This window comes from Lathyrus oleraceus, chromosome 4 (genome assembly GCF_024323335.1).
Source record: "Lathyrus oleraceus cultivar Zhongwan6 chromosome 4, CAAS_Psat_ZW6_1.0, whole genome shotgun sequence".
In the NCBI taxonomy this organism is placed as follows: domain Eukaryota; kingdom Viridiplantae; phylum Streptophyta; class Magnoliopsida; order Fabales; family Fabaceae; genus Lathyrus; species Lathyrus oleraceus.
Genome location: NC_066582.1, coordinates 429,659,547 through 429,685,901, shown reverse-complemented (window position 1 = coordinate 429,685,901; position 26,355 = coordinate 429,659,547). Strand labels below are relative to the sequence as shown.

The 26,355-nt window shown below is 36.4% G+C and overlaps 1 protein-coding gene across 1 annotated transcript; it reads left to right on the top strand.

The window, feature by feature from the left end:
* Positions 1-754: 754 nt before the first annotated feature.
* Positions 755-4,839, top strand: LOC127075868 (COP9 signalosome complex subunit 1). The gene is made up of 6 exons (XM_051017367.1): positions 755-1,350; positions 2,396-2,716; positions 2,896-3,012; positions 3,112-3,197; positions 3,899-4,133; positions 4,351-4,839. The coding sequence occupies exons 1-6, from the start codon at positions 955-957 to the stop codon at positions 4,525-4,527; spliced, it is 1,332 nt and encodes a 443-aa protein (XP_050873324.1). The 5' UTR covers positions 755-954; the 3' UTR covers positions 4,528-4,839.
* Positions 4,840-26,355: the final 21,516 nt, after the last annotated feature.

The following is a 26,355-nucleotide window of genomic DNA, read 5'->3' as shown; positions in this document are numbered from 1 at the left end:
AATGTTAAGTATTTTGGGATAGAAAAAGGGGTGTTACATCATCTCCCTACGAACAAACGCATGTTGGGTACACGACTTACCTTAATCTGTCATGGTTTTAAGCCATTGTACCTATAATACAAACTAGAAAATCATATCAAAATCCAGGCAAGTAAAATCTGGAGATGCATCTTTGCAAAACAGGAAAGGCGAAATTCGGAGATCTCATATGATTCCTTAAACACCAACAAATATGAATGCATGTTTATACAAGCTACCTATTTTGAATATAACTACAACATAATGCATTTTAAACAACCTATTTTACCTAATACATGCATCACAACTCAAAAATAGAAAGAAAATTAGAAATTTACCAAGAAAATTTGAATGAAGTTAATGGAAAGTCATGTGATTGATTGCAATGAGGTAGAAATAGTGTTGAAATTTAAAAAATAACGTAGTTAATTGTTATTCACCAACTCTCTCAAGCATTTGTGAAATTGTATCAAATAAAAAAGAAATGAGGAGGAGTTTAACTTGAACTATATGAATTAAAACCGGTTCGAATATGCATTTTTGGAAAATTTATTGAGAGTAAAATAATGATTTTTAAAATAAAAGTTATTATAGAAATACATCTTCAAATACATATTTAAACAAAATGTGATTGCTCTGCATTCAGAGATATATCTCCAAAATTTATGATCTTCGACGTGTTTAACTAAAATCGATGGATAAATTAATGGCGAAAATGAATTAAAGAAATCTTATTGTGTCTTGTCTATTTCGACGTAGGTCCTTATACCGACAGTAGTGTTCACGGAAGTACTAATACGAAGGACAAGCACTAAGCAATTGGATCTCCGAACATAACCACTCTCACATCCGAGACCACATAGTAACTCAGTGAGTCACACCACACCCAAACAAACTCCCCAACCCAAACCCTAACCCTAATCCCAATTCCCCTCGATGGACGGAGACGACGATACCTCCGGCACGATGATCGACGAAATCTACGCGAACGGCGGCGAAGAGAGCGACCAGCGTAGTCGGAGGGCAATCATGAGCGGCGATCAACTCGACGTCGAAGCGTACGCGGCTCTATACTCAGGGCGGACGAAGATCATGCGGTTGCTATTCATTGCTAACAAAAGCAAGAACCCTACGGTACAGCTTGACACACTTCGCATGGCGTATGATGAGATTAAGAAGGGAGAGAATACTCAGTTGTTTAGGGAAGTTGTGCAGAAGATTAACGGGAGGTTGGGTCCAAACTATGAGATGGATTTGAGTTGGTGTGAAGGGGTTGATCGAAAGGCTGAACAGAAGAAAGAGAGACTCGAGAATGAGCTTAATGCTTATAGGGTATTTTTCTCTTTTCACGCTTTTGATTTTATCTTTTGTTGATACATGATGAACACTCAATTAAGTTGTTTATCCAAATAAGGCCTTAATCTTAACACAAGCATCATGCAAAATAGCTAATATTATTAATAGTAAAAAAATTTGGGTGTTGATTGAGATTTGATGACTGTTTAGTTTGTTGTATTTATCACAATGTCAACTGTTAACTACTATTACTTGCACTTCACAGTTCACCCTTCTAAAGTGTTTAAGTGTGCCCTTATTTTAAAGGATCCAAAATCCTGATTTATTTATTTAAACTGTTTTGCTGGACCAGATACTTTCAATTTTTGTATTGTTATTGGTTGGAATTTGTGTGACGTTTGTGTTCTGTTGATGCTTCTGGTTTTGACTGATTGTATTACATTCAGAAGCTTTGCGGGCTTGCTGTAGGTTTCACTTTTTGTTTGGATAGAGCATCAGTACATTACGTTTTCCTTGCTTTCTTTTGTAGTTAGTTGCAGTTAGTGGGTTATGTATGTATCCAGAGATATTTTGATGGTGTTGTGTTGATGAAAAGAAAGGTTTGTGCAGATAGTTGTGTGTACCATGTAGGGTAGATGGTTGGGGTTAGCAATTGTGTACCATCAGGCTGGAAATTCTGCTTAACCTTATAATTGGTTTCTGTTTTAGTAATTGGAGGAAACATATCAATCATTCACGATTATATTGTGTTGTCAAGTTATTTTTATTTGATATTGTTGTGAGTTCTGAATTAGTGTCTGAGTGGAGCTTTACCTTATATCTAGAGCTAGGTGTTTGACATATGAAAGTGTAATTTTCCATAATTGGCATTATAAAGTGGCTAGATAGATTTCACCCAAACCCAAAAAGTAAGGATACAAATATCGAGCTACATAAATAGGTTTACTTACTGGGACTGCCTCATTTAATATGATATTTTAATATGTCCCGCTCTTTCCTTTCCTTTTCTAACTACCTTACTTAAACTACTGTTACTGCTTATACTCGCCCTCTAGTTCAGGATTTCGTTTATTTTTTTCAGACAAACTTGATTAAAGAAAGTATACGAATGGGATACAACGATTTTGGAGATTTTTACTATTCTCATGGTCAACTAGGAGATGCTTTTAAAAGTTATGTCCGTACCCGGGATTATTGCACTACGTCAAAGCATATAGTTCATATGTGTTTGAGTACGATTCTCGTCAGCATTGAGATGGGGCAATTTTCTCATGTCTCAAGCTATGTTAGCAAGGCTGAACAGGGAACAGATGCTCTTGACCCGATAATAATTTCCAAGCTACGATGTGCCGCAGGATTGGCAAATCTAGAGGCCAAAAAGTATAAGCTTGCTGCTCGAAAGGTCTTCTCCTTTTCTCTCTTTTTGACTCTAATTCTGCTCAGAATACTAGATCACTCAAGGACTACTGCGTGATCTGTAAAACTCTGATCCGGAGTTTGAGGATATTCATTTATCATTGTTTGATGCATGATAGCCTATTAACTTTTCTTTGGCAATCACATTTCCATGATTTAATGCAGTTTCTAGAAACAGGCCCAGAACTGAGTAGTCACTATAATGATGTAATTGCATCTCAAGATGTTGCAACATATGGGGGACTTTGTGCACTTGCAACATTTGATAGGGCGGAGTTAAAGGCAAGTTCTACAATATATTTTCGTGATAATCCTTCTTATAAATAACTACTCAGACATTGATGGCACTGTCTTCATGATTTTATTACTTATATTTTGCAGAGTAAAGTTATCGATAATTCCAACTTCCGGAATTTCTTAGAGTTAGTACCTGAAGTAAGGGAACTGATTAATGACTTTTACTCAAGGTAAGTGGGTGCAAGTGCTCTCTGTTTTCTCTGCTATTCTCTTATGTTTTCTCTGCTATTCTCTTATGTTTTCTCTGCTATTCTCTTATGTTTTCTATTAGTAAAAATATAATTGGGGTAGTTGTATGCTGTACAGTACAGTAATTATGGTAATTAGGATAACTATAGGTATGTGGTATATTATACACTTCTATTCCATCACATAATTTAGACTCACAGTTTTATCTTAATTCACATGGTCTCTTGTCTTAATTCACATGGTCTATGTGATGTTGCTCACTACACATCACTTTTTTGTTCTTTCTACGCTTAACTGAATTAAAGGTAAATTTACGAGCCTTGATTAGGCCGAGTTGCACTGGGCATTTCATCATGTGGAGTACTAAGCTGCTTGGCTGAAAAATGACCAAAGTTTAAAATAATGGATTGGAATATTTACATAAGAGAATATAGCTGTGAATTCGTTAGACACTGATAGTTAAACTTAAATGATATTTATGGGGTTAGTTTATTCTGTCCTTTCAATTTGTGCTCAGAAAATTAAAACATTTTAAAACCGGATTTTGATTTTGATTATATGGATAATGGGCAATAGCGGACTTGTTATGTCTTTTATCTTGCTCAAATTGTTAGTATCACACACTTCGTTTGATATCTCTGTCTCTGAAGTAAATAATGTCCACTTTTCTTTGTCTTTGCAGCCACTATGCTTCCTGTCTGGAATACCTTGGGAACCTCAAAGCAAATCTGTCACTTGATATACATTTGCATGACCATGTCGAGACACTTTATGATCTAATTCGTCACAAAGCCCTTATCCAGTATACACACCCATTTGTGTCTGTTGATTTGAATATGATGGCTAATGCATTCAAGACAACTGTTGTTGGACTTGAGAAAGAACTCGAAGCATTGATTACTGATAATCAGATACAGGTCTGGTTTGAGTTACTATGCCTTGTTTCATGTTGTGGTTCATAGATCAACCAGCCTGAATTTTAGAAAATTACACAAATATTAGTATTGCATGATTCTCATTATATTTGTGGATGCCCAAATGAATTTGGCATATGATTTTAAAATTTTCAATGCTTAAAGAAAAATCTGTCTTGGACTTAGCTCATGATTTTTGGAACCTTTCGGATCTGTGCAGGCTCGAATTGATTCACACAACAAAATATTGTATGCACGGCACGCAGATCAAAGGAATGCCACATTTCAAAGGGTGCTAGAAACTGGAAGGGAATTTGATCGCGATGTCCGTTCCATGTTGCTGAGGTCAAATCTAATTAAGCACGACTACAATGTTAGGGCATCAAGGAAACTTTGATAATGAATTGAAGACAATGGGACTGAGGTTGCTGTTTTACATATTCACAGACAACAGTGACAACTACAATAGAGCAAGTTTGAAAGATAGTTTCCCTACCTTATGGCGGGTTGAATCAAGGCTGCAGCAAATAGTAATTGTACAACATTTAACTATATTTTATGGTTGCTTTTTGTATATACTCTTTCATAGTTTTCATTAAGCCGTAGGAACTCCATTTCTTTTCTTTTTCCCCTGTTTCGTTTATGCATTGTTCCTCTATCAGAAGAGAGCTTTAGCACAATATGCATTGGAGTGACTTTTCAATTCTCAGTTGGAATTATTTCAACAAAACATAGCTTGGTAATAGCAAAATCCACACAAGTTTCATGTCTATAATAGTATTGAGAATCGTGTTAATGCAACGTGTCTATCAAATCAGTTGCTTGCATGTACTATGTAGTTAGAACTGCACATATACATGTCTATATTAAAAATGAATTAAATGCAGCACACGCATCAGATCAGTTGATCTGCTACCAAGATGGATTGCATGTAGTTATAATTGCATGTGTTCATGCAATCGTTACATCTATGTCCGTTCAAGATGTTTTAAATTAATAATTAGATATAAAACCTGATTAAATATAATTAAATAACTAATATATGATCGTATGAATGCCTTATTAATTTTTTGTTTACAAATATTAGACATCATTTTAATATGTTTTAATGCTTCTATAAGAGTAGTGGTAACATAGAAACTTTTTTTACTCTCACTCTGCAAGTTCTTTGGAGTATGTATGAACAACAACTCATGGCCCATAGTGTTGTATATTAATGTTCGAATTCACTACAAATATGATAACTACGGGGACCTATGAGATAAAGAAGGTTGCTTTTCTCACCCTATGAGCCACCCTTGTAAAATTCCAAAATGCTCTTTGCAGCGCGCCTATTTAACAACAAAATAACTTTATTATAGGGATACTCTCATTCTTCTTAAAATTAACGTGGATATTAATCTTTGGATAAATTCAGAGGTGAATCTGGAACACAATTCAAATCCACCCCTGGATAGATTTTAACTCATGCAAGCGTGTTTATTTCACAATTCAAACCCTAAAACTCTCCCCTCTCTATGTGCGCTTTTTCAATGGTCACAATACGCTGACAGATCGACAACACAATAACGACATGGTCTGCCCTAGTTCACTCCTATTATAATATCTCATGATGAGTTGGTTTAGGTGGATCTCCCTCTGTATCTGGTGTCATGTAAGTATGTGATACTCTATAAAATCATTGAATGGAATAGTATACCACACTCCATGGATGGTGAGCTGTCACACGTCATACATCTGCTGGGACCAAATGATCATAGAACACCTTAAAGATCTAATCAACATCTCTGCGGAGGACAACGAGAGAAGCAGACGCAAATGAGACTCTAGGAATACCTTGCGTATACTTGGACTGGTACATGACTCACTTAGATAAATGTGGATAGATCAGTTGTGGCATACAAGCCAGTCGACCGGAGTAAAAGACTATCATATCAAAGGGGCGTATCTGAGCTGATCAACATATGGCATGAAACATATATCATCTGCCATGATGCAATCAAGATAAACTCGGAATGACTCGATCACCCGATTCTCTTTGAGTGGGATGATGGAGTAAGCACGCCGAGACGTGGAAAGTGTTGGTGGATCCATACCTGAAAATGATTCAGATGAAATATTAGTAACAAAGTAGAACAATTATTATGCAATACTAGTTACAGTAAATGTGACAAAATATTATCATAATAGACAATTGTTTCTCGTCATATGTCTAGTCTTCCATAAACAAGTGTCACCTAACTTTAAGTAGAGGTAAACCAAACAAGAAGCCCGTTGTTGTACTCATGAACCCTCTCCAAATAAATGTAGTATCTAAGATAGATGACATCAATATAGGTTTTATTTTTGTCCACAAATATGGACATGTCAACTAAAACCATGAGGTATGCCCTTAATACACATCCTCTATGATACACAACCCGTGCATCATCACCATCCCTCCAATGTCGCTTCCAGATGGTCTCTACACAACGTTTCCAAGAATGAAAATCTAGCATGACATCCTCTGGTGTCGTTTATCTCCTTTTGGGCATCACCTCAGTCAGATCCCAAAAAGGTCACCATCATGTTCAATGCCTCAAGTCTACTAATTATGGAGTAATTTAATAATCTTCTCGTGATAGAAAGATGTAAGAGGGATGAAACATCATCAAATATGATGGACATCTCATAGATTGAAAGATGAAATGACGATGTCTCTAGGTGTTATCTCTCCATGGAAGTAGACAACAAACCATAGTTAATATAACCATACCCAGTCATGTATCAATATTGTAGTTTAGATAGATGCATGACATCATGAAACCATGGTTCATCAGACTACGATAAATTTGCAATCTTTCTACCAGAGTTGATACATTTCAATGCATCACAGTGCTATAAAAAATAAATACACCATTGTTAGAAAGTTCAAATCTTATAACACAAATGTTTAAAAGAATAATTACAACTTTATGTTACCTCTCCATTCCAAACGTGCCTATCGGCATGGTCTGGATACAAATAAAGTAGTGAAGAGTTTGATGAGCCTATTTGAAAAACACCAGGAACATCAGTAGAAGGTTCAACAACATGGACTTCTAGGTCAACAATAGGGGACACATGTCTCCGGGAAGACAATGTCGGAGACACGCTAACTCAGGAAAATGATGTTTTTACATCAAATAAAGTGGCACCAACGCTTGGACACACGAGTCTAGCTTTTTTCCTCCGAACATAAGCATGTTGGGCCACTCTACCATATCTTAATCTTTCTTGGTTGTGAGACATTTTACTTATAGTTACACCATAAAAATCATATCTTAATCAAATAAGTCAAACTCAGAATACATAATAGAAAAAATCAAATAAACTTAGAGCATGCCTTAAGCTCTAAACTTAAAAAAAAATTAAATTAATGCATCACATATCAATATATTATACTTTTAACTATAATATAATATACCATAACAACTTATTTACATAATGCATGCATCACAAATAAGAAAAAGTAAGGAAATGAAAAATTTACTAAATTGTGAGAAAACTTTAAAAATGAGAAACCTCAATTGAATATAGTGGAGTAGAGGTTGAATGATGTTCTAGACTTGAATGCAAGAAGTAGTGAGAAAGATTGAAAAATAATAGAAATGAAGTTTGCTCATTGTAAGACCCCAATTTTGACCCTAAGATCCCTCATGCAATTTCATCATATGCATTAGCATTGGGATCATACCTTGGCATCCTCCTTACCCCTCTTTCATTGGGTTTTGTTTTGGGAGAGATCACCAAGCATCATGTGATTGTATCTTACTTGTATATTATCATTTCACTAACCAAAATACCAAAAATATATCTTTGAATTTGCCTAACTCTTTTGTAGGAAAGGCATGATCCCCATTGATCTATCAAGTTCACATCTAGGGTTTAAGACCCTCATGGATAAGAGCACAACCAAGGAATGATCCACATTGTCTCTAAGCATCATATATGAGTCCCAATGATCTTTTCATGTTATTTTGATCAAGATTTCTTCAAGAGTTTGGAGTTGGTTTGCCTTAGAAACCCTAGTTTGTCTGGGCATCTTAAGTAACTTCTTCAACAAGCTTCCTCATCAGTTGATCAAATTTATCAAGGGACACTTAAAAATTCATCATATTATGCATATATGATCTACCATGAGCCTAAAAAGTCAAGAGAATTGTATGTTAGCAAGTTGGTTGATGGTGGTTGGCCAGATGGATTCATCTGATCAAAACTGGGTCTCCCTAGACCCTATCTCCTACAATTTTCATCATATGAAAATGATCCCAGGAGAAACGTTACTCTAAATGACATTTCAAACAACTTTCATGTTAAGGTCTAGAGCTAATTTTGCTTGTAAAGCCATTTTCTATGTTGAAACATTATAGGTCATTTTGTCTAAACCCTAACTTGAAAGTCAACTTTCCAAGGCCATAACTTGCTCAATTTTTATGAGATTAAAGATTTCCAAGTTGAAAAATCAAATTAAAGATGTATACTTCAACTTTTATGTTTTGAGTGAGAGTTAAATCAACTTTTATGAGCATGTGATATGAGAATACATTATAAGTCATTTTGGACCAATACCGTTGAACAAGTGATTTTCCTCAACTTCAAAAATGCATAACCATATCATTATAAATCCAAATGATATCAAATTGGTGACCATTCTGAAGGTATTTGAAATAGCTACAACTTTCATGAAGAAACTTTTCTCATTTGGAGCTCACATAAAAAATTAAGCAAGGTGGAATATTGAAGTATATGACTTGACACTTAGAAAAAATTTCAACATGTTGAAATTTCCAAACTTCCACCTCAAAATTCACCATGATACAAGTTCCAAATGGAAAAGTGTTAAACATAACAGTTGTTCCTCTTGATCTAAGCTTTCCAAAGAGTCATAATTCATTCATTTTGGATGAGGTTTGCTAGGGCTGCACATGGTGTTAACAGGCCTACATCAATTGGTAAAATCAAAACTTATTATGATCATTTCACATTGCCTTTACAATCAACCTTGATTCAGACCTCATTTCAGTTGGTTTTGGACCTTAGTGCATTGCTTCATGGGCCTGTACATGCCCATGCAAGCTTGAACATGACATTGCCAAATTTGGAAGAAATTGCAAGTGTGCAAATAGCACTTGAATTTGCTATAAATAGAGACCCTCTGAGATCATTTCAAGGGATCCTTGCGCCCCAGCTTTGCCTCCACTCTTCAAACCCTCATAATTCAAAGGAAAACCTGATAATTTTCACTTGAAATTTGAGTTTGAATCTCACTGTTTGGAGATTTAAAAACTCCAGGATCCAAAGATTCTTACCATTCCTAATCCACTTCTGCAAGCTATTGGAGCAAAATCAAACAAGAATTGAAGCAAAGAGGATCAAGTTCTGTACAACATTGAAGGTATTTTCCAGATTTTTTCTTCTCTTCGATTCTCACTCAATTCTCATCAATTCTCTTGGATCTTTGGTTGTCTGAAGTCCTACAAATGTAGGAAAGAAGATTGAGTTGCTTTGAGGTCCAATCGAAGCAACTCAGTTGACACACCTCAAAATTCAACTCCTCATATCTTTCTATATATTTGGAGTCAGTTAAAACTAAGGTTAGATTCGTGCTCTACGCCATTTTTTCTTTCAGATCATGTCCTCCTTTTTCATTTATGTCATGGTAATGATTGGACCAGTCCGACCAAGGTCGCCTGAGAAGACGACCGACGCTTTGCTCCGGCAATGATGTGGCGTGGTCCTGAACCATTGATCCAGTTTAAAATATTTTAATCACAAGCGTTGGTTTGGATGACCAGTTGTGTGACGCGCTGACTAAGTTCCATCATGGAACGCGCGTTTGTGGCCACTTGATCTGCCACCTCAATTAATGAGGGAGATCAAGTGGTCCACGTTTTTTTTTTGTAATTTCTGATTTTCATTTTATTCCCTTGATTTTTATTAATTCATATTAATTTTAATATTGATCCAAAAATTATGAGACTTTCACCAAATTTTTAAAAATAAAATCCTCTTTCATATTGTGAATTAAAATTATTTTTTGGATCATTATTAATACTTTTCATGATTTAATTGATTTTGTGATTATTTTTAATTGTTTAAAAATACTTTTAAGTTTCCAAAAATTCTGAAAAATTTTCTCCAAGGTCCTTTGACCTTGTTTGACCTATGATAAATCTCATGGCCATTTCTTTGGTATTTTGATGAGGTTTTAGGAATTTGACCAACCATATTTAAATTAATGTATTATTTTTAGTATTTTTAATTGTTTAAATGCCAAAATAATTGTTTTGAGCCATTTTGATTGACTTTGGAAGTTTGACTTGTGTTGTTGGGCCTTGGTCAAGGTTGATTTGACTTTGCTAGGTTAAGATCATTGGATTTAGGGGATTGATGGAATGTACATTCCATCTCCCAAAATGAATGAATGATCTTAATTTGGTAAAAGTTCTCCTTTGTCCAATTTGAGTTTGATCTATCTTCCCTCCCTCTTCATCTCATTCCATTTCTTTATGCATTCATGTATGGACCTATGATATCTCTATATCCTAAGGCTAGTTGATTGCAAAATCAACATGAGTATGGATGAGATTGAGCCACTACTTTTGCATATTCTTTTTGTGTGTGGTATGTTTCATGAGCATAGTCCATTATACTATGTCTCTAACATGCATTAACACCAAAATTCTATTGCCCGACCTCAAATAGTTGTGACTACTACATAAGTCCAATTACGATTGCTTAACATAACTCTAAATTTTGACACAAAAGGCATATCATTCTAGTTAGTGAGATTGTAAGTCTCCCCTCTTTCATGGTATTGTGTGGAAACTTGACCTTTTTTCCTTCCTTTGGAAGATGTCTTGGTTCAAGGATCCGTGCTTGTGATAAGTGGGTTGAGTGTTCTTTAAAGAATGACTTAAAAATAAAAGCAAAAGCAATACTAACTTCTAACTCATTAACAACTAACATCTAATTTCAAGTCATTTACTTTAATGCACTTTTTTTATTTTTAGCTTTATTCATTTGTCATTATTCATACCATCCTAATTGTTTATGTTAATGTAATTTTCACTTTGTCCACTTGGACCATACTTTGTGATATTTTGCTTGTGTATATTATGATTGCTTGTGTGGTATTTGACCATTAATGTACATAATATGAACAAAAACCCTAAAAAAGATCTTGTGTGGACTGTAGGTTTGATCCGAGACTTTTGGACTTAGAATTTAGGCAACACTCCATATACAAAGGACTTGGCCAATGCCAGCTTTCATGTAATCAAGTGCTTGTGATTTGAAACTTTATCTGATACATCATTGAAGATCCATTTTGGAGTTCATCTGCAACATGATCATTGTGAAGCTGTTATTTTGAACCTGTGACTTATGGCATCTTGAAACTCATCTGTTACATGGGCAAATTTGAAGAAAGATCATGGAGTTGCTAACCTTGGATATGAATATCTTTATTTGATGCCTTGCTCTTCAAGTTGATATTTTGTGTATTGTTTGTTGCTTGATTCTAATGTCCAAGGGAATTTGGATTTCTATATGACATCTTGTCTATTGGATTGCAACTCATTGATCAGATCTTTTCAACTCTCAACTTTAAATTTATGCTTAGGATTAGTCTCTCCATCTCCTCCCCATTTTTTTAATTTCAAAGTCTCTCCCTCCTTTAAAAAAAACTTCTTTGTTTGTTCTTGTTTTCCAAACTTAGACCATTTTGCAAGTTAGAAACTTTGGCCTTATGCCATTGCTTTTTCAAACCCATTTTCCTAATCAAACTTGTAAATATACTTAATTATACTTGACTTAAAATTTTCAAAAGTAAAAAAGAACTAACTCATTTAAACCATTTTTAGACCTTTGTGCCTTCAAACTTAATTTTTTATTAAAAGCAATGCATCCACTTTGAAATTTATACCACGAACTACGAGGTTTTGATCCTCAACTTTATGTTGGTACTTAGGCACAAGTCCGAAGGTCTTGTCAAACATAAAAATATAATTAATGAATTCTTTTCTCATCTCCCCATTCTATTTGCTTGCAAACATCATTTTGTACAAAAATACTCATGTACACAAAAAAGGGCTCCCTAGGAGTACCTAGGACACTTTGGGTGCTAACACATTCCCTTTGTGTAACCAACCCCCTTACCTATAATCTCTGACATTTTATTAGTTTTGATTTGAAAACTTCTTATTTTTGGGTTTTATTCGTACTTTTCCCTTTTCCCTTGGAAACAATAAAAGTGCGGTAGCGACTCTTGTTATTTGATGTCTTGCTTATCCATAGCTTGATGATCATGAATTTCCTGCTACACTCAAAAACTCTATTTTTAGATTATGAGTAACTCTCTAAAATGAAGAAGGAAGAGGAAAATATCTGCCAAAAATATATAAATCAAACGTGTTTGGAAATTGATCTCCGTAAAAGTTACAGAGATTAGAATAATAATTATTTCAATGTTATTTTAATCTAATTCTGAAATATGAATGTGGTATGATAAAAAGAGAGAAGACGAGATCTAGGGCCAATTTGTTTTAACTTTAAAAAAATGGATTTTTTTTTGTATTTTTAAAAATGGATTTTACAAAAATGTTTTTCAAAATATTATAAGTTTTTCTAAATTTACTTTTTATAAATTTAAAGATTGAATTGTTCATTGTATAACATAAATATACATTATTGAAGATCAAAACATAGTCAAAATCACAATTTTTAAAAAAAATTATATCTCAAAAATAATTTTTAGAAAAAGCTATTTGAAATAGCTTCAAAATTAAGTGATTTTTAAAATTTTGATATCCAAAAAAAGTTTCGATAAAATGATAAAATACCTAAAATAACATTTTAAGAATAACTATTCAAACAAAATTTACATTTGAAGCTTTTATGAAAAATTTCTTTATAAAATTTTTTTACACTAAAATATATAACACTATAAACATCATTTTTAAAAAAAATTTAAAACAAACAGACCGTTAGATTCATATCTCTTATTATTATTTATTTTTTAATCTTTATATCTTCTATTTAGCATTTTTCTTTTACATTTTTAGATGCATTCAAATAATAAAATCTAAAATTTAAAAACATCATTGAATTTTCATCATGAAGACGTTAGGTGGGAACAACAATCCATTAAAAAAGATTGATATGAGTGAGTAAAGCATACTATAGCACATATGATTATTTGTGGGTTGGTTCAAATTCACGTAATTCAACCCATTGACTCTCAAACAGGAAACAAAAGATACAAACATGTCAAATGGACGAGAATGAGTGTTATTATAATCTCTTTAAAGGAAGTGGATCTGCCACTGATTTTCTATTACACAAAAAAAAAAAAACAATTCCCTAGCTCATTTTTAGTATATTTTAGGGGCTTCTACCGGATTTCAAATGCTATTTAAAATAGCGTTTAAGTTTAAAGTGAATTACTTTTCTTCATTTCGACTATTTATTTAAATTAAAATAAATAATTAATTTAAAATATTTTTATGCTATTTTATTTTTACCAAATAGTTTAAGTGTTAATTTCTTCTATTTCTTATTCTTTTAGAGTATAAATTATCTCCTTATTCTGAGATTTTGGTATATAGAACAATTTGGTTCGAGTGTGAGTGAAATACGCTTCAAGGATTAATTATTTCATCTTTGTTGTAAAGATGGCCGTTGATAATGTTAATAAAAGAGAAGAGATTCTAGGATTTTTATTAAAATGATAAAATATGTAGAATAAAAATTATAATAGAGTATAAATAATAGATAATAAAAAAGATTAAACTATCATTATTAATATATATTCTTGTTAAAAACATTAAAAAGTTAATTTCCCCGATGCTAGTTAGGGAGAGTCTCAAATAATTGGTTAAATGTCTGTAAAATATTTTTGTCAGGTGGTTCCCCCTCGTCTTCATGGGCTAACTCCTTTTTAATTGCTTCATTTATCAATGATCCTTAAAGGCACACCTCTTCACATCCCTCATAAAAATAATTATGCTTAACGTCCGCCGCCTACTATGATTGCCAAGTAACACCTTGTCCATTAACTTTTGTAACCCCCACGTAATCATGAAGGCATTTCGTAATTGTTCCTCATGATCGTCCATATGGTTTCCTAGCACTAAAGTCGGGTCCAACTTGTTCTTCCTTCCGAGTTATCACATGGTCAGCTCCATCGTGCTGACCTTGCATCTAAGTGAACTTTAACTGAATTTCGACTTGTGTATGGTTATGATTACCCGACCTACTTGCCTCTTCATACTCGGCCTTCTACAACCCCAACTTTAGGAAATTCCAAGATGTACATAAGCCCCCCCGATCACGAGATCCTAGTGGATTGAAGTGTTCGGACAAGATAGTTTTGGAATTTCCTCCTTTTAGACCAACCTTCTACTAGGCGAGTCACTAAAGTGTTAGTCATCTCAATGATGACAAATCTTTCTCTCTCCTCATCATGATGGTTTTTATGGAAACTCCCACTTGTCATCATGGCTTTTCTTTGTTATGAATTTTTTATCGTTACAAACTTATTTTAAAAGGAACTTTGCTCTTTCACTTTGGTTATTTACCCAAGTTAGTGATCTTCTTCCCAAGTGTTGTAGACAAAATTTTGCTTCATCCATCGCTCGATTCTTCTGCTATCTCCAACCTCAGGTATCATTTTCTTTCTCCTTTTCACTCCTTTTGTTCCTTTAGAATGTCTTCAATACGAGGCTAAAGTTACTCGGGAGAATGCTCGATTTCCCCTACTGCTAGTGATAGAAATATGATTTGGAATGCTTGCATGTGAGAGTGTAAGGGTTATTTGAATCGAATGGATTTTGACTGGATTATTAGAGAAGTTTATCGTGAAATCCCTTCACCTATGTATAACACTGACTCAAAGGTTTCGTCCTTACGTTTGTTAGACAGTCTGATGGAGGCAACATGACTTTTAATAGATAAAAAGGTCCTAAGCTACGACCATAATTGTTGGTGTAAGCCCTAGAGGTCAATACTTTTGGTACTTGTATCGAATTATTTATTAATAATAAAAGGAATTTTCTTTATTATGGTTGATTAATAAAGTCCCTGGAATAGATAGTCCGTTTAATGTATTAAGTGTGACTTAATCATGAGAACACATTGAACATAAGGATACTATTCTTAAAGTATCCGTAGTCGAGCTTTAGTGTGAAGTGGGATAACATTAAAGCATTAAGACTATTATGTTTGTAGACTGATGATCACATCTCATGGATCATGGATAAAGAGTTATCAAGTCTTAAACATAGGTATGAATATTAGGAGTAATATTTATACCGGATTGACCCGCTATGAGAATACTATATAGAAAGTTATGCAAAGTGTCATAAGTTATTCTCATGGTGATAATAGTGTATACCACTCTTCGACCTGAAACCACTATGGATCCTAGATGTAGAGTTGAGTGCTTTATTGCTGATCCAACGTTGTCCGTAACTGGATAACCATAAAGACAGTTGATGGGTACTCCACAAAGCATGCTGAGGGACATGAGTGTCCTAGATGGAATTTGCCAATCCTGCGTAACAGGATAAATGTCTATGGGCCCAATATTGAACTGGACAAGGGTGACACGGTCTATACCTTGTGTTCAATATAGACATATGGGCAAAGGGGTAATTATACACATAATTATTATCACAGGAGGTTTTGTCAGATCACATGACATTTTCGTGACTTGGGTAGCAGTGATGTGTTGCTAGATACCGCTCACTGTTTATTATGTTAAATGCGTGATTTAATATAATTGCCAATGCCGTGAAAACCTATAGGGTCACACACAAAGGACAGATTGATGAGAGATAGAATAATTAAGGAACATCGTAAGGTACGATGTACTTAAGTAGAATACGAAATATGGTAAGGTACCAAATACTTAAGTGATTTTGGCATTTTATGAGATATGGGCCAAAATGCACTTAAATGGGCTTTTTGGCTTGAAGCCCACACAAGTGGTTCTATAAATAGAACCCCTTGGGTAGAAGCATCGTAACTCACTGAGACAGAAAACACAACTGAAGAGTTGGAATTTCGTATCTCTCTCACACTCAAAGCCTTCATTCATAACAGCTAGCACTGCGATTGAAGGAATCCGTTCGTGTGGACTGAGTAGAGACGTTGTCATCGTTCAACGTTCGTGATCGCCCCGTGGATCTGTATAAAAGGTTTTGATCATTATCAGAGATCTGCACCAAAGGTTTGAATCGCCACAAGAGGTAACGATTCTATCACTGATCACGCCCATTAGTAAGGATCACTAAATGGAGAAATTTTAAATTCCGCTGCGCCTTGGATGGCAATTCTCCTTCAGTGGTATCAGAGCCACTTACGAAACCATGAATCTGATAACTGTTTTTGTTCTGTAATAATATGATTAAAGACAGAATGAATCAAAGGTTAAATTGAGATCGATCAAGTTACATATATGTGATATATGTAATCCTGATGCAAAATACATTATATATGATATAGTGTTCTCGTTTCGTTCATTCAAACCCTCAATGATTGTTTTCCTTTGAGCGATCAATGGTCGTTTGCTTCTTGATCCGACATTAGTATGGTGAAGCAATGACGTGTTGATCAATCATACTGAATTAACAATCGAGATGTGTTTGACGGTCTGAAATTGGTGCATCAGGGTCAGTGACGGCACAAGGGTTGTGTTATCAGAGAGTTATGCGATTGGGGTTTGAACGCACAAGAGTTGTGCTTCCTAAACACTTTTTGGAACAGTGTTAACCGGTTAACGCGTATGGTTAACCGGTTAACGAAATGCGAAATAATTTTTTTTAATTTTCAAACAGTGTTAATCGGTTAACGCATTTGGTTAACCGGTTAACGCAAGGCGGAAAACAGTTTTCCAAGAAATTTTTCAACGGTGTTAACCGGTTAACGCAAGGCAGAAAAGAATTTTCTAAAAGTTTTCAAACAGTGTTAACCGGTTAATGTAACACCCCGATAATAATATGGTAATTATTTAAATTAAGTTAATAATATATTTATTAATTTAATTAGATAATTGGATTATTATTATTATTATTTTGGAATAATATTATTGGATTTTATTATTGGAGTATATAAGTGGGAATAATAAAAAGTCCCAATTTTTGGAAAAAGGTTTTCACGTGAAAAGGAAAACAGAGCAAGCGGCTGGAAGTGGGAAAGGGCAAAGAGGCAGAGCAAGAGAAGAGGAAAAGCTTGAAACTAACGGAATTTGCCGGATTAATCAGGTAAGGGGGGTTTATCGTCGTTTGATGGGTCTTATGGGATAACATGTAATGGGTAGTGAGAAACCATGAATTTGACTCTGATTAGAATGATGTATGCTGAATCTGTGAAACATTTGATGAACGAAATTTGGATCCCAATTGGAAGAAATTCGTAGGAATTAGATGTAGTAAGGTTAGTAAATTGCGTTGTCGAAATGTGTATGATCTGTATCTGATAATATGGTTGATCGTTGTGTAAAATTGGACTGTGGAAGGTTGGGTTTGGAAGATCTCGTAGCAGAGAAAACCCATAGCAGATCTGGAAAACTGGATTCTGGTCATACGCGTATGGCACTAGGCGATACGCGTATGGGAGGGCTTGGAAAAGGGGAAAATTGGCGCTGATACGCGCCATACGCGTGTGATACGCGTATCCTGTGCGTGGTACGCGTATGGGGTAGACCATACGCGTATGAGTGAAAAAGATGATGTTTTGAACGTGAAATTGTCTCTGTTGGTACGCGTATGGGCGTGGGCAATACGCGTATGGACTTGGTCAGGAATGGGCAATACGCGTATGGGCATAGGCAATACGCGTATGGGCAGAATTGTGATTTTCTGAACTTTGGTTGGACAGTTTTTGGTCATTTCAGCTGAATGATGTAACTTAGCTGATGTGTGATATAGTAGGGATTATTTTCCGTTGTTTTGAGTAGTATAGGTATTAGTAGAGTGTGCTAATACTGTGGTTGTTATTTGGCATGATATGATATGCTTATATGATAAAATACTGATGATGTGTGATGGTATGCATGATGCTGTGAATGTATCAGTTATGTATGCATTTGTGAATAGATTGTTTTATGGCTTAGAGTGTGGGCATATGTCTATTCTTGAGTTGTTGTTGTTGCATTGCTAGGTGATTAGCATGCATATTGTGGCCTTTATGGTGGTAGCTAATTCCCATGGTGAGGAATTAGTGAGTGAGTCACTATGTCTCAAATGAGTGGGACTAGTGAGCTTGGTAGCCGTGCCTGGATTTGGACGGTGAGGTTGAACTATATGTTCACGAATAGTCGGTACCGCATGCATGGAGTCTCATTGCATAATATATGTATGGCGTATAATATGAATGGATGTATTCCAATATTATACGTGTGTTTGTGTTGGTGTTGAGTATTATGTTGAGTTGATGTGCTGTTACTAAATATACGTTTGGATTAGGGTGATGAAGTGTGTTAAATTACTTAACATGACATGATATCTTATAATACTCATTATATCGATTGAGGAACTCACCCTTACAACTGTTTTTCAGGTAACGAGCAGTGATTGAGTAGGAGCTAGTACTTGGAGTCTAGAGTAGTTCCTTAGTGGGTCATGCTCTGATAGATGTAACATCGGGAAGGGATGTTTTAAATATTTTACTGTTGGTTGTGAACCATTTTACATGTAATGTGTTACATGCTTTGATTGATTTGATTTATATCCGCTGCGATTTATGCAACTGTTTATTTGATTAAATAAAGAGCATGACTGTTATTTTGGAACATGGTGTGAAGTGATTATGTGACACCCTTAACTGCATAATTACTTTGATGTTGTATTTTGATATTTAATTAAATTATTGGGGTATTTTAGAAGGGTGTTACATTAGTGGTATCAGAGCATAGTCGGTCGAGTCGAGTCGTAATTATTCTGTTTCCCTGTACGGGATAGGTGTTGTGTACCCCTATCAGTACTTATTGTTTAGCTTGTTGGGTTTTCAGAATAGAGATGGCTGGAAGAGGTAGAGATGATGCTGCGATTGCTGAGGCGCTGGGTATGCTAGCTGGAGTACTTGGAGGGAATCTGAATGTTGTGGGAATGGGAGCTGCTCGTCAATTGAGTGAGTTCCAGAAGAACAATCCTCCAATGTTCAAGGGAGCATACGATCCAGATGGCGCTCAGAAGTGGTTGAAGGAGATCGAGAGGATCTTCCGAGTAACTGAGTGTGCCGATAACCAGAAGGTCAGGTTCGGTACGCATATGCTGTCAGAGGAAGCTGATGATTGGTGGGTTGCTACCCGCACTGAGTTGGAAACTGCTGGGAATGCTGAAATCACTTGGGCTGTGTTCAGAGAGAGATTCCTGAGGAAGTACTTTCCAGAAGATGTCAGAGGAAAGAAAGAGATAGAGTTCTTAGAGTTGAAGCAGAGTAACAAGTCTGTTACGGAGTATGCTGCTAAGTTCACAGAGCTGTCGAAGTATTACACTCCCTATAGTGAGGCTGCTGGAGAATTTTCAAAGTGTGTGAAGTTTGAGAATGGGTTACGTCCCGAGATCAAGCAGGCTATTGGGTATCAGCGGATCAGAGTATTTTCTGACTTGGTTGACTGTTGCAGGATTTTTGAACAGGATTCCAAAGCCAGAGCAGAAAGCTATCAGCAAAGGGTTGATAGGAAAGGCAAGAATCAGAATGATCGTGGAAAACCGTATGCAGCTGGCAAAGGTTTTCAGAGACAGAGTGGGATGAAGAGGCCTAGTGGGGGAGACTCTAGCGCCCCTGCTAAGTGTTACAGATGTGGTCAGGCTGGACATCGTATCCATGAGTGTACCAGTAATGAGAAGAAGTGTTTCAAGTGTGGAAAAGGTGGTCATTTGGCTGCAGAGTGCCGGATGAAGACGGTGACTTGTTTCAACTGTGGAGAGTTGGGTCATATTAGTCCACAGTGTCCTAAGCCGAAGAAAGAGAATCAGTCAGGAGGCAAGGTCTTTGCTTTATCGGGTTCTGAGACTTCTGCAGATGATCGTTTAATCCGAGGTACGTGTTATATTAATGGCTTTCCTCTTGTAGCTATTATTGACACAGGTGCTACTCATTCCTTTATATCTTTGGATTGTGCTGTGAAACTTAAGTTAGAGATATCTGAGATGCATGGTAGTATGGTGATTGATACTCCTGCGAAGGGTTCAGTGACTACTACTTCAGTTTGTTTGAATTGTCCTTTGAGTATTTTTGGTAGAGACTTTGGAATGGACCTAGTGTGTCTTCCACTAGTGCAGGTTGATGTTATCCTGGGTATGAACTGGTTGGTGTTTAACCGAGTTTATATCAATTGTTTTGATAAGATTGTGATTTTTCCTGAGATTGAGGAAGGAAAGAGTTTGTTTCTATCTGCAAGGCAGGTGAATGAGGAAGTAGCAGATGGGGCAGAGTTGTTTATGCTGTTAGCGACTTTGGAAGCTAAAGATAAACTGGTGATTGGTAATCTAGCCGTGGTGTGTGATTTTCCTGATGTGTTTCCTGAAGAAGTGAATGAATTGCCGCCAGAGCGTGAAGTTGAGTTCTCGATTGATTTGGTACCTGGTACTAGACCGATATCGATGGCTCCGTACCGTATGTCTGCTGTTGAGTTAACTGAATTGAAGAGTCAGTTGGAAGATCTGTTGGATAAGAAATTTATTCGTCCGAGTGTGTCACCGTGGGGTGCACCAGTGTTATTGGTTAAGAAGAAAGAAGGTACTATGCGGTTGTGTGTGGACTACAGGCAATTGAATAAAGTGACTATCAGGAATCGGTATCCTTTGCCGAGGATCGATGATTTGATGGATCAATTAGTTGGTGCGAGTGTGTTCAGCAAGATAGATTTGAGATTTGGGTATCATCAGATACGTGTGAAAACTGAGGATATTCAGAAGACTGCTTTCAGAACAAGGTATGGACATTATGAGTATTCTGTAATGCCTTTTGGCGTGACTAATGCGCCTGGAGTATTTATGGAATACATGAATAGGATTTTCCATCCGTATCTAGACCAGTTTGTTGTGGTGTTTATTGACGATATTTTAGTGTATTCGAAATCTGAAGAAGAGCATGCTGAGCATTTGAGAATGGTTTTAAGAGTTCTACGAGAAAAGCAGTTATTTGCTAAACTGTCAAAGTGTGAATTTTGGTTAGAAGAGGTTAGTTTTCTTGGTCACGTGATTTCAAGAGGTGGTGTTGCTGTTGATCCTTCTAAGATAGAAGCGGTGTCTAAGTGGTAAGCTCCGAAGTCTGTTGCCGAGATTCGCAGTTTCCTGGGTTTGGCTGGTTATTATAGGAAGTTTATTGAGGGATTTTCTAAGTTGGCGTTACCGTTGACGATTTTGACTAGAAAGGGGCAAGCATTTGTTTGGGACTCAAAATGTGAAGAAGGTTTCCAAGAGTTAAAGAGAAGGTTGACTACTGCTCCTATTCTGATATTACCGAGTTCGTCGGAATCATTTGAGGTTTACTGTGATGCTTCATTGTTGGGCTTGGGTGGTGTGTTGATGCAGAATAAGCAGGTTATAGCTTATGCTTCGAGACAACTGAGGGTTCATGAGAGGAACTATCCGACACACGATTTGGAGTTGGCAGCTGTGGTTTTTGTTCTGAAGTTATGGAGGCATTATTTGTACGGGTCAAGATTTGAGGTTTTCAGTGACCATAAAAGTTTAAAGTATTTGTTTGATCAGAAAGAGCTGAATATGAGACAGAGGAGATGGTTAGAATTTCTGAAGGATTACGATTTTGGTTTGAATTACCATCCGGGTAAAGCAAACGTAGTGGCTGATGCATTGAGTCGGAAATCATTGCATATGTCTATGTTAATGGTTAAGGAATTGGATTTAATTGAGCAGTTTAGAGACTTGAGTTTGGTGTGTGAGAGTACTCACAATAGTGTTAAATTGGGAATGTTGAAGTTAACGAGTGGTATTCTGGATGAGATTAGAGAGGGTCAGAAATCCGATGTGCTTTTGGTTGATAAGTTGACTTTAGTGAATCAAGGTCAAGGTGGTGAATTCAGAGTTGATGAGAATGGTGTTTTGAAATTTGGTAATCGGGTGTGTATTCCAGATGTTACCGAACTTAAGAAGAGTATTCTTGAAGAAGGACATCGTAGTGGCTTGAGTATTCATCCTGGAGCTACGAAGATGTATCATGATTTGAAAAAGTTATTTTGGTGGCCGGGAATGAAGAGAGAGATTGCGAGTTTTGTTTATTCCTGTTTGACTTGTCAGAAGTCAAAGATTGAGCATCAAAAGCCGTCTGGGCTAATGCAACCGTTGGCTATTCCAGAGTGGAAGTGGGATAGTATTAGTATGGATTTTGTTTCTGGTTTACCGAAGACAAGTAAGAATTTTGAAGCTATTTGGGTGATTGTTGATAGATTGACGAAATCGACTCATTTCATTCCGATCAGAATGGATTATCCGTTAGAGAGATTAGCTGAGCTGTATATTGAGAAGATTGTAAGTTTGCATGGTATTCCGTCGAGTATTGTTTCGGACAGAGATCCTAGATTTACATCAAAATTTTGGGAAGGTTTGCAGAAGGCTTTGGGAACTAAGCTGAGATTGAGTTCTGCATATCATCCGCAGACTGATGGTCAGACTGAGAGGACGATTCAGTCACTAGAGGATCTTTTGAGAGCTTGTGTCTTGGAAAAGGGAGGTTCTTGGGATTGTTATTTGCCTTTGATTGAGTTTACCTACAACAATAGTTTTCATTCGAGCATTGGTATGGCACCGTTTGAAGCTTTGTATGGTAGGAGATGTCGGACACCTTTATGTTGGTATGAGTCCGGTGAGAGTGCTGTGGTTGGACCGGAGATTGTTCAACAGACTACGGAAAAGATTAAGATGATTCAGGAGAAGATGAGAATTGCTCAGAGTCGTCAGAAGAGTTATCACGACAAGAGAAGGAAGTCACTTGAGTTTCAAGAGGGAGATCATGTGTTTCTTCGTGTTACTCCGATAACTGGGGTTGGTCGAGCTTTGAAGTCAAAGAAGTTGACACCTCGATTTATTGGTCCTTATCAGATTTTGGAGAGGATAGGAGAGGTAGCCTATCGTATCGCTTTACCGCCGTCGCTTGCGAATTTGCATGAGGTTTTTCATGTGTCTCAGCTGAGGAGGTACATTCATGATCCGTCGCATGTAGTCCAAATAGATGATGTACAGGTGAGAGATAACCTGACTGTTGAAACATCACCTATGAGGATTGAGGATCGAGAGTTGAAGCAGTTGCGGGGTAAAGAGATTGCCTTGGTGAAGGTAGCTTGGGGAGGACCAGCAGGTGGCAATGTGACTTGGGAACTGGAGAGTAAGATGAAGGAGTCTTACCCAGAGTTGTTCGCTTGAGGTACGTTTTCGAGGACGAAAACTCTTTTAGTGGGGGAGAGTTGTAACACCCCGATAATAATATGGTAATTATTTAAATTAAGTTAATAATATATTTATTAATTTAATTAGATAATTGGATTATTATTATTATTATTTTGGAATAATATTATTGGATTTTATTATTGGAGTATATAAGTGGGAATAATAAAAAGTCCCAATTTTTGGAAAAAGGTTTTCACGTGAAAAGGAAAACAGAGCAAGCGGCTGGAAGTGGGAAAGGGCAAAGAGGCAGAGCAAGAGAAGAGGAAAAGCTTGAAACTAACGGAATTTGCCGGATTAATCAGGTAAGGGGGGTTTATCGTCGTTTGATGGGTCTTATGGGATAACATGTAATGGGTAGTGAGAAACCATGAATTTGACTCTGATTAGAATGATGTATGCTGAATCTGTGAAACATTTGATGAACGAAATTTGGATCCCAATTGGAAGAAATTCGTAGGAATTAGATGTAGTAAGGTTAGTAAATTGCGTTGTCGAAATGTGTATGATCTGTATCTGATAATATGGTTGATCGTTGTGTAAAATTGGACTGTGGAAGGTTGGGTTTGGAAGATCTCGTAGCAGAGAAAACCCATAGCAGATCTGGAAAACTGGATTCTGGTCATACGCGTATGGCACTAGGCGATACGCGTATGGGAGGGCTTGGAAAAGGGGAAAATTGGCGCTGATACGCGCCATACGCGTGTGATACGCGTATCCTGTGCGTGGTACGCATATGGGGTAGACCATACGCGTATGAGTGAAAAAGATGATGTTTTGAACGTGAAATTGTCTCTGTTGGTACGCGTATGGGCGTGGGCAATACGCGTATGGACTTGGTCAGGAATGGGCAATACGCGTATGGGCATAGGCAATACGCGTATGGGCAGAATTGTGATTTTCTGAACTTTGGTTGGACAGTTTTTGGTCATTTCAGCTGAATGATGTAACTTAGCTGATGTGTGATATAGTAGGGATTATTTTCCGTTGTTTTGAGTAGTATAGGTATTAGTAGAGTGTGCTAATACTGTGGTTGTTATTTGGCATGATATGATATGCTTATATGATAAAATACTGATGATGTGTGATGGTATGCATGATGCTGTGAATGTATCAGTTATGTATGCATTTGTGAATAGATTGTTTTATGGCTTAGAGTGTGGGCATATGTCTATTCTTGAGTTGTTGTTGTTGCATTGCTAGGTGATTAGCATGCATATTGTGGCCTTTATGGTGGTAGCTAATTCCCATGGTGAGGAATTAGTGAGTGAGTCACTATGTCTCAAATGAGTGGGACTAGTGAGCTTGGTAGCCGTGCCTGGATTTGGACGGTGAGGTTGAACTATATGTTCACGAATAGTCGGTACCGCATGCATGGAGTCTCATTGCATAATATATGTATGGCGTATAATATGAATGGATGTATTCCAATATTATACGTGTGTTTGTGTTGGTGTTGAGTATTATGTTGAGTTGATGTGCTGTTACTAAATATACGTTTGGATTAGGGTGATGAAGTGTGTTAAATTACTTAACATGACATGATATCTTATAATACTCATTATATCGATTGAGGAACTCACCCTTACAACTGTTTTTCAGGTAACGAGCAGTGATTGAGTAGGAGCTAGTACTTGGAGTCTAGAGTAGTTCCTTAGTGGGTCATGCTCTGATAGATGTAACATCGGGAAGGGATGTTTTAAATGTTTTACTGTTGGTTGTGAACCATTTTACATGTAATGTGTTACATGCTTTGATTGATTTGATTTATATCCGCTGCGATTTATGCAACTGTTTATTTGATTAAATAAAGAGCATGACTGTTATTTTGGAACATGGTGTGAAGTGATTATGTGACATTAACGCATATGGTTAACCGGTTAACGCAAGAAAAAATTCACCCTTTCGGCTAGAAAAAGTGCTTTGAAGTATCAAGTGTTGATACGAAAAACGACGTCAATTTTAAATGAATTGTTCATTAAAATTTTCGAGCACCGCTGACCGGGCAGCGGAACACCCGTTCCCGCTGTCCGGGCAGCGGACCCCCGACTAACTCTGCGTAGTGTGATAGGTCGTCGAAATTTAATTTGATTTTAATTAATTAAAGGAATTAATAATAATAATAATAAAGTGTTTATTATTGTCTTGTGGTGATCGGTTATGGCCTTAGTTTCCCTTTGTTTTGTTTTGGGTTTTAAAATACGACCTGCGTGTCGTGCCTCTCTCTTAATCTCCAAAATGTAACTTCTTTTCTCATCTCACTCCCTCGTATGTAAAACGAGTTTCTTTCATGTAATGTAATGATATGAAGAAAGCAAAGAAGTCAGTGCCAAATGAGGACAACCTTGAAGATCTTGCTTGGAGAAGCTTAGATCGTTGTAGGTTAGCTTAGGTTCTCTCATTGGCTTGGGAGAACAATTGCGCTAGGGGCCATAACTGTTTCATTATGTATGTATGTATGTTGATGCATGTGAATGTATGTTGATGCATGTGAGAGACGGTTTATATGATAAACAAGCCGGTGAGATCAGAAAAATTGCAATTCCCTCAAATTAAATATTAAGTTTATGCTTTCCAAGTTTTAACACTCATCAAGACTAGTAATGGATAATGTAGGTTTCGCCTACGCGAGGTGCATGATCTATATATTAGTAAGGTGCGATGGGATAATTGTAATATCCAACTGTTAAAACAATGGGTCAAACTTAACTAAACAAATTATGAGAATATTATATATGTTTGCTTTCCAAGTTTTAGCACTCATCAAGACTGGTATCGAATAATGTAGGTTT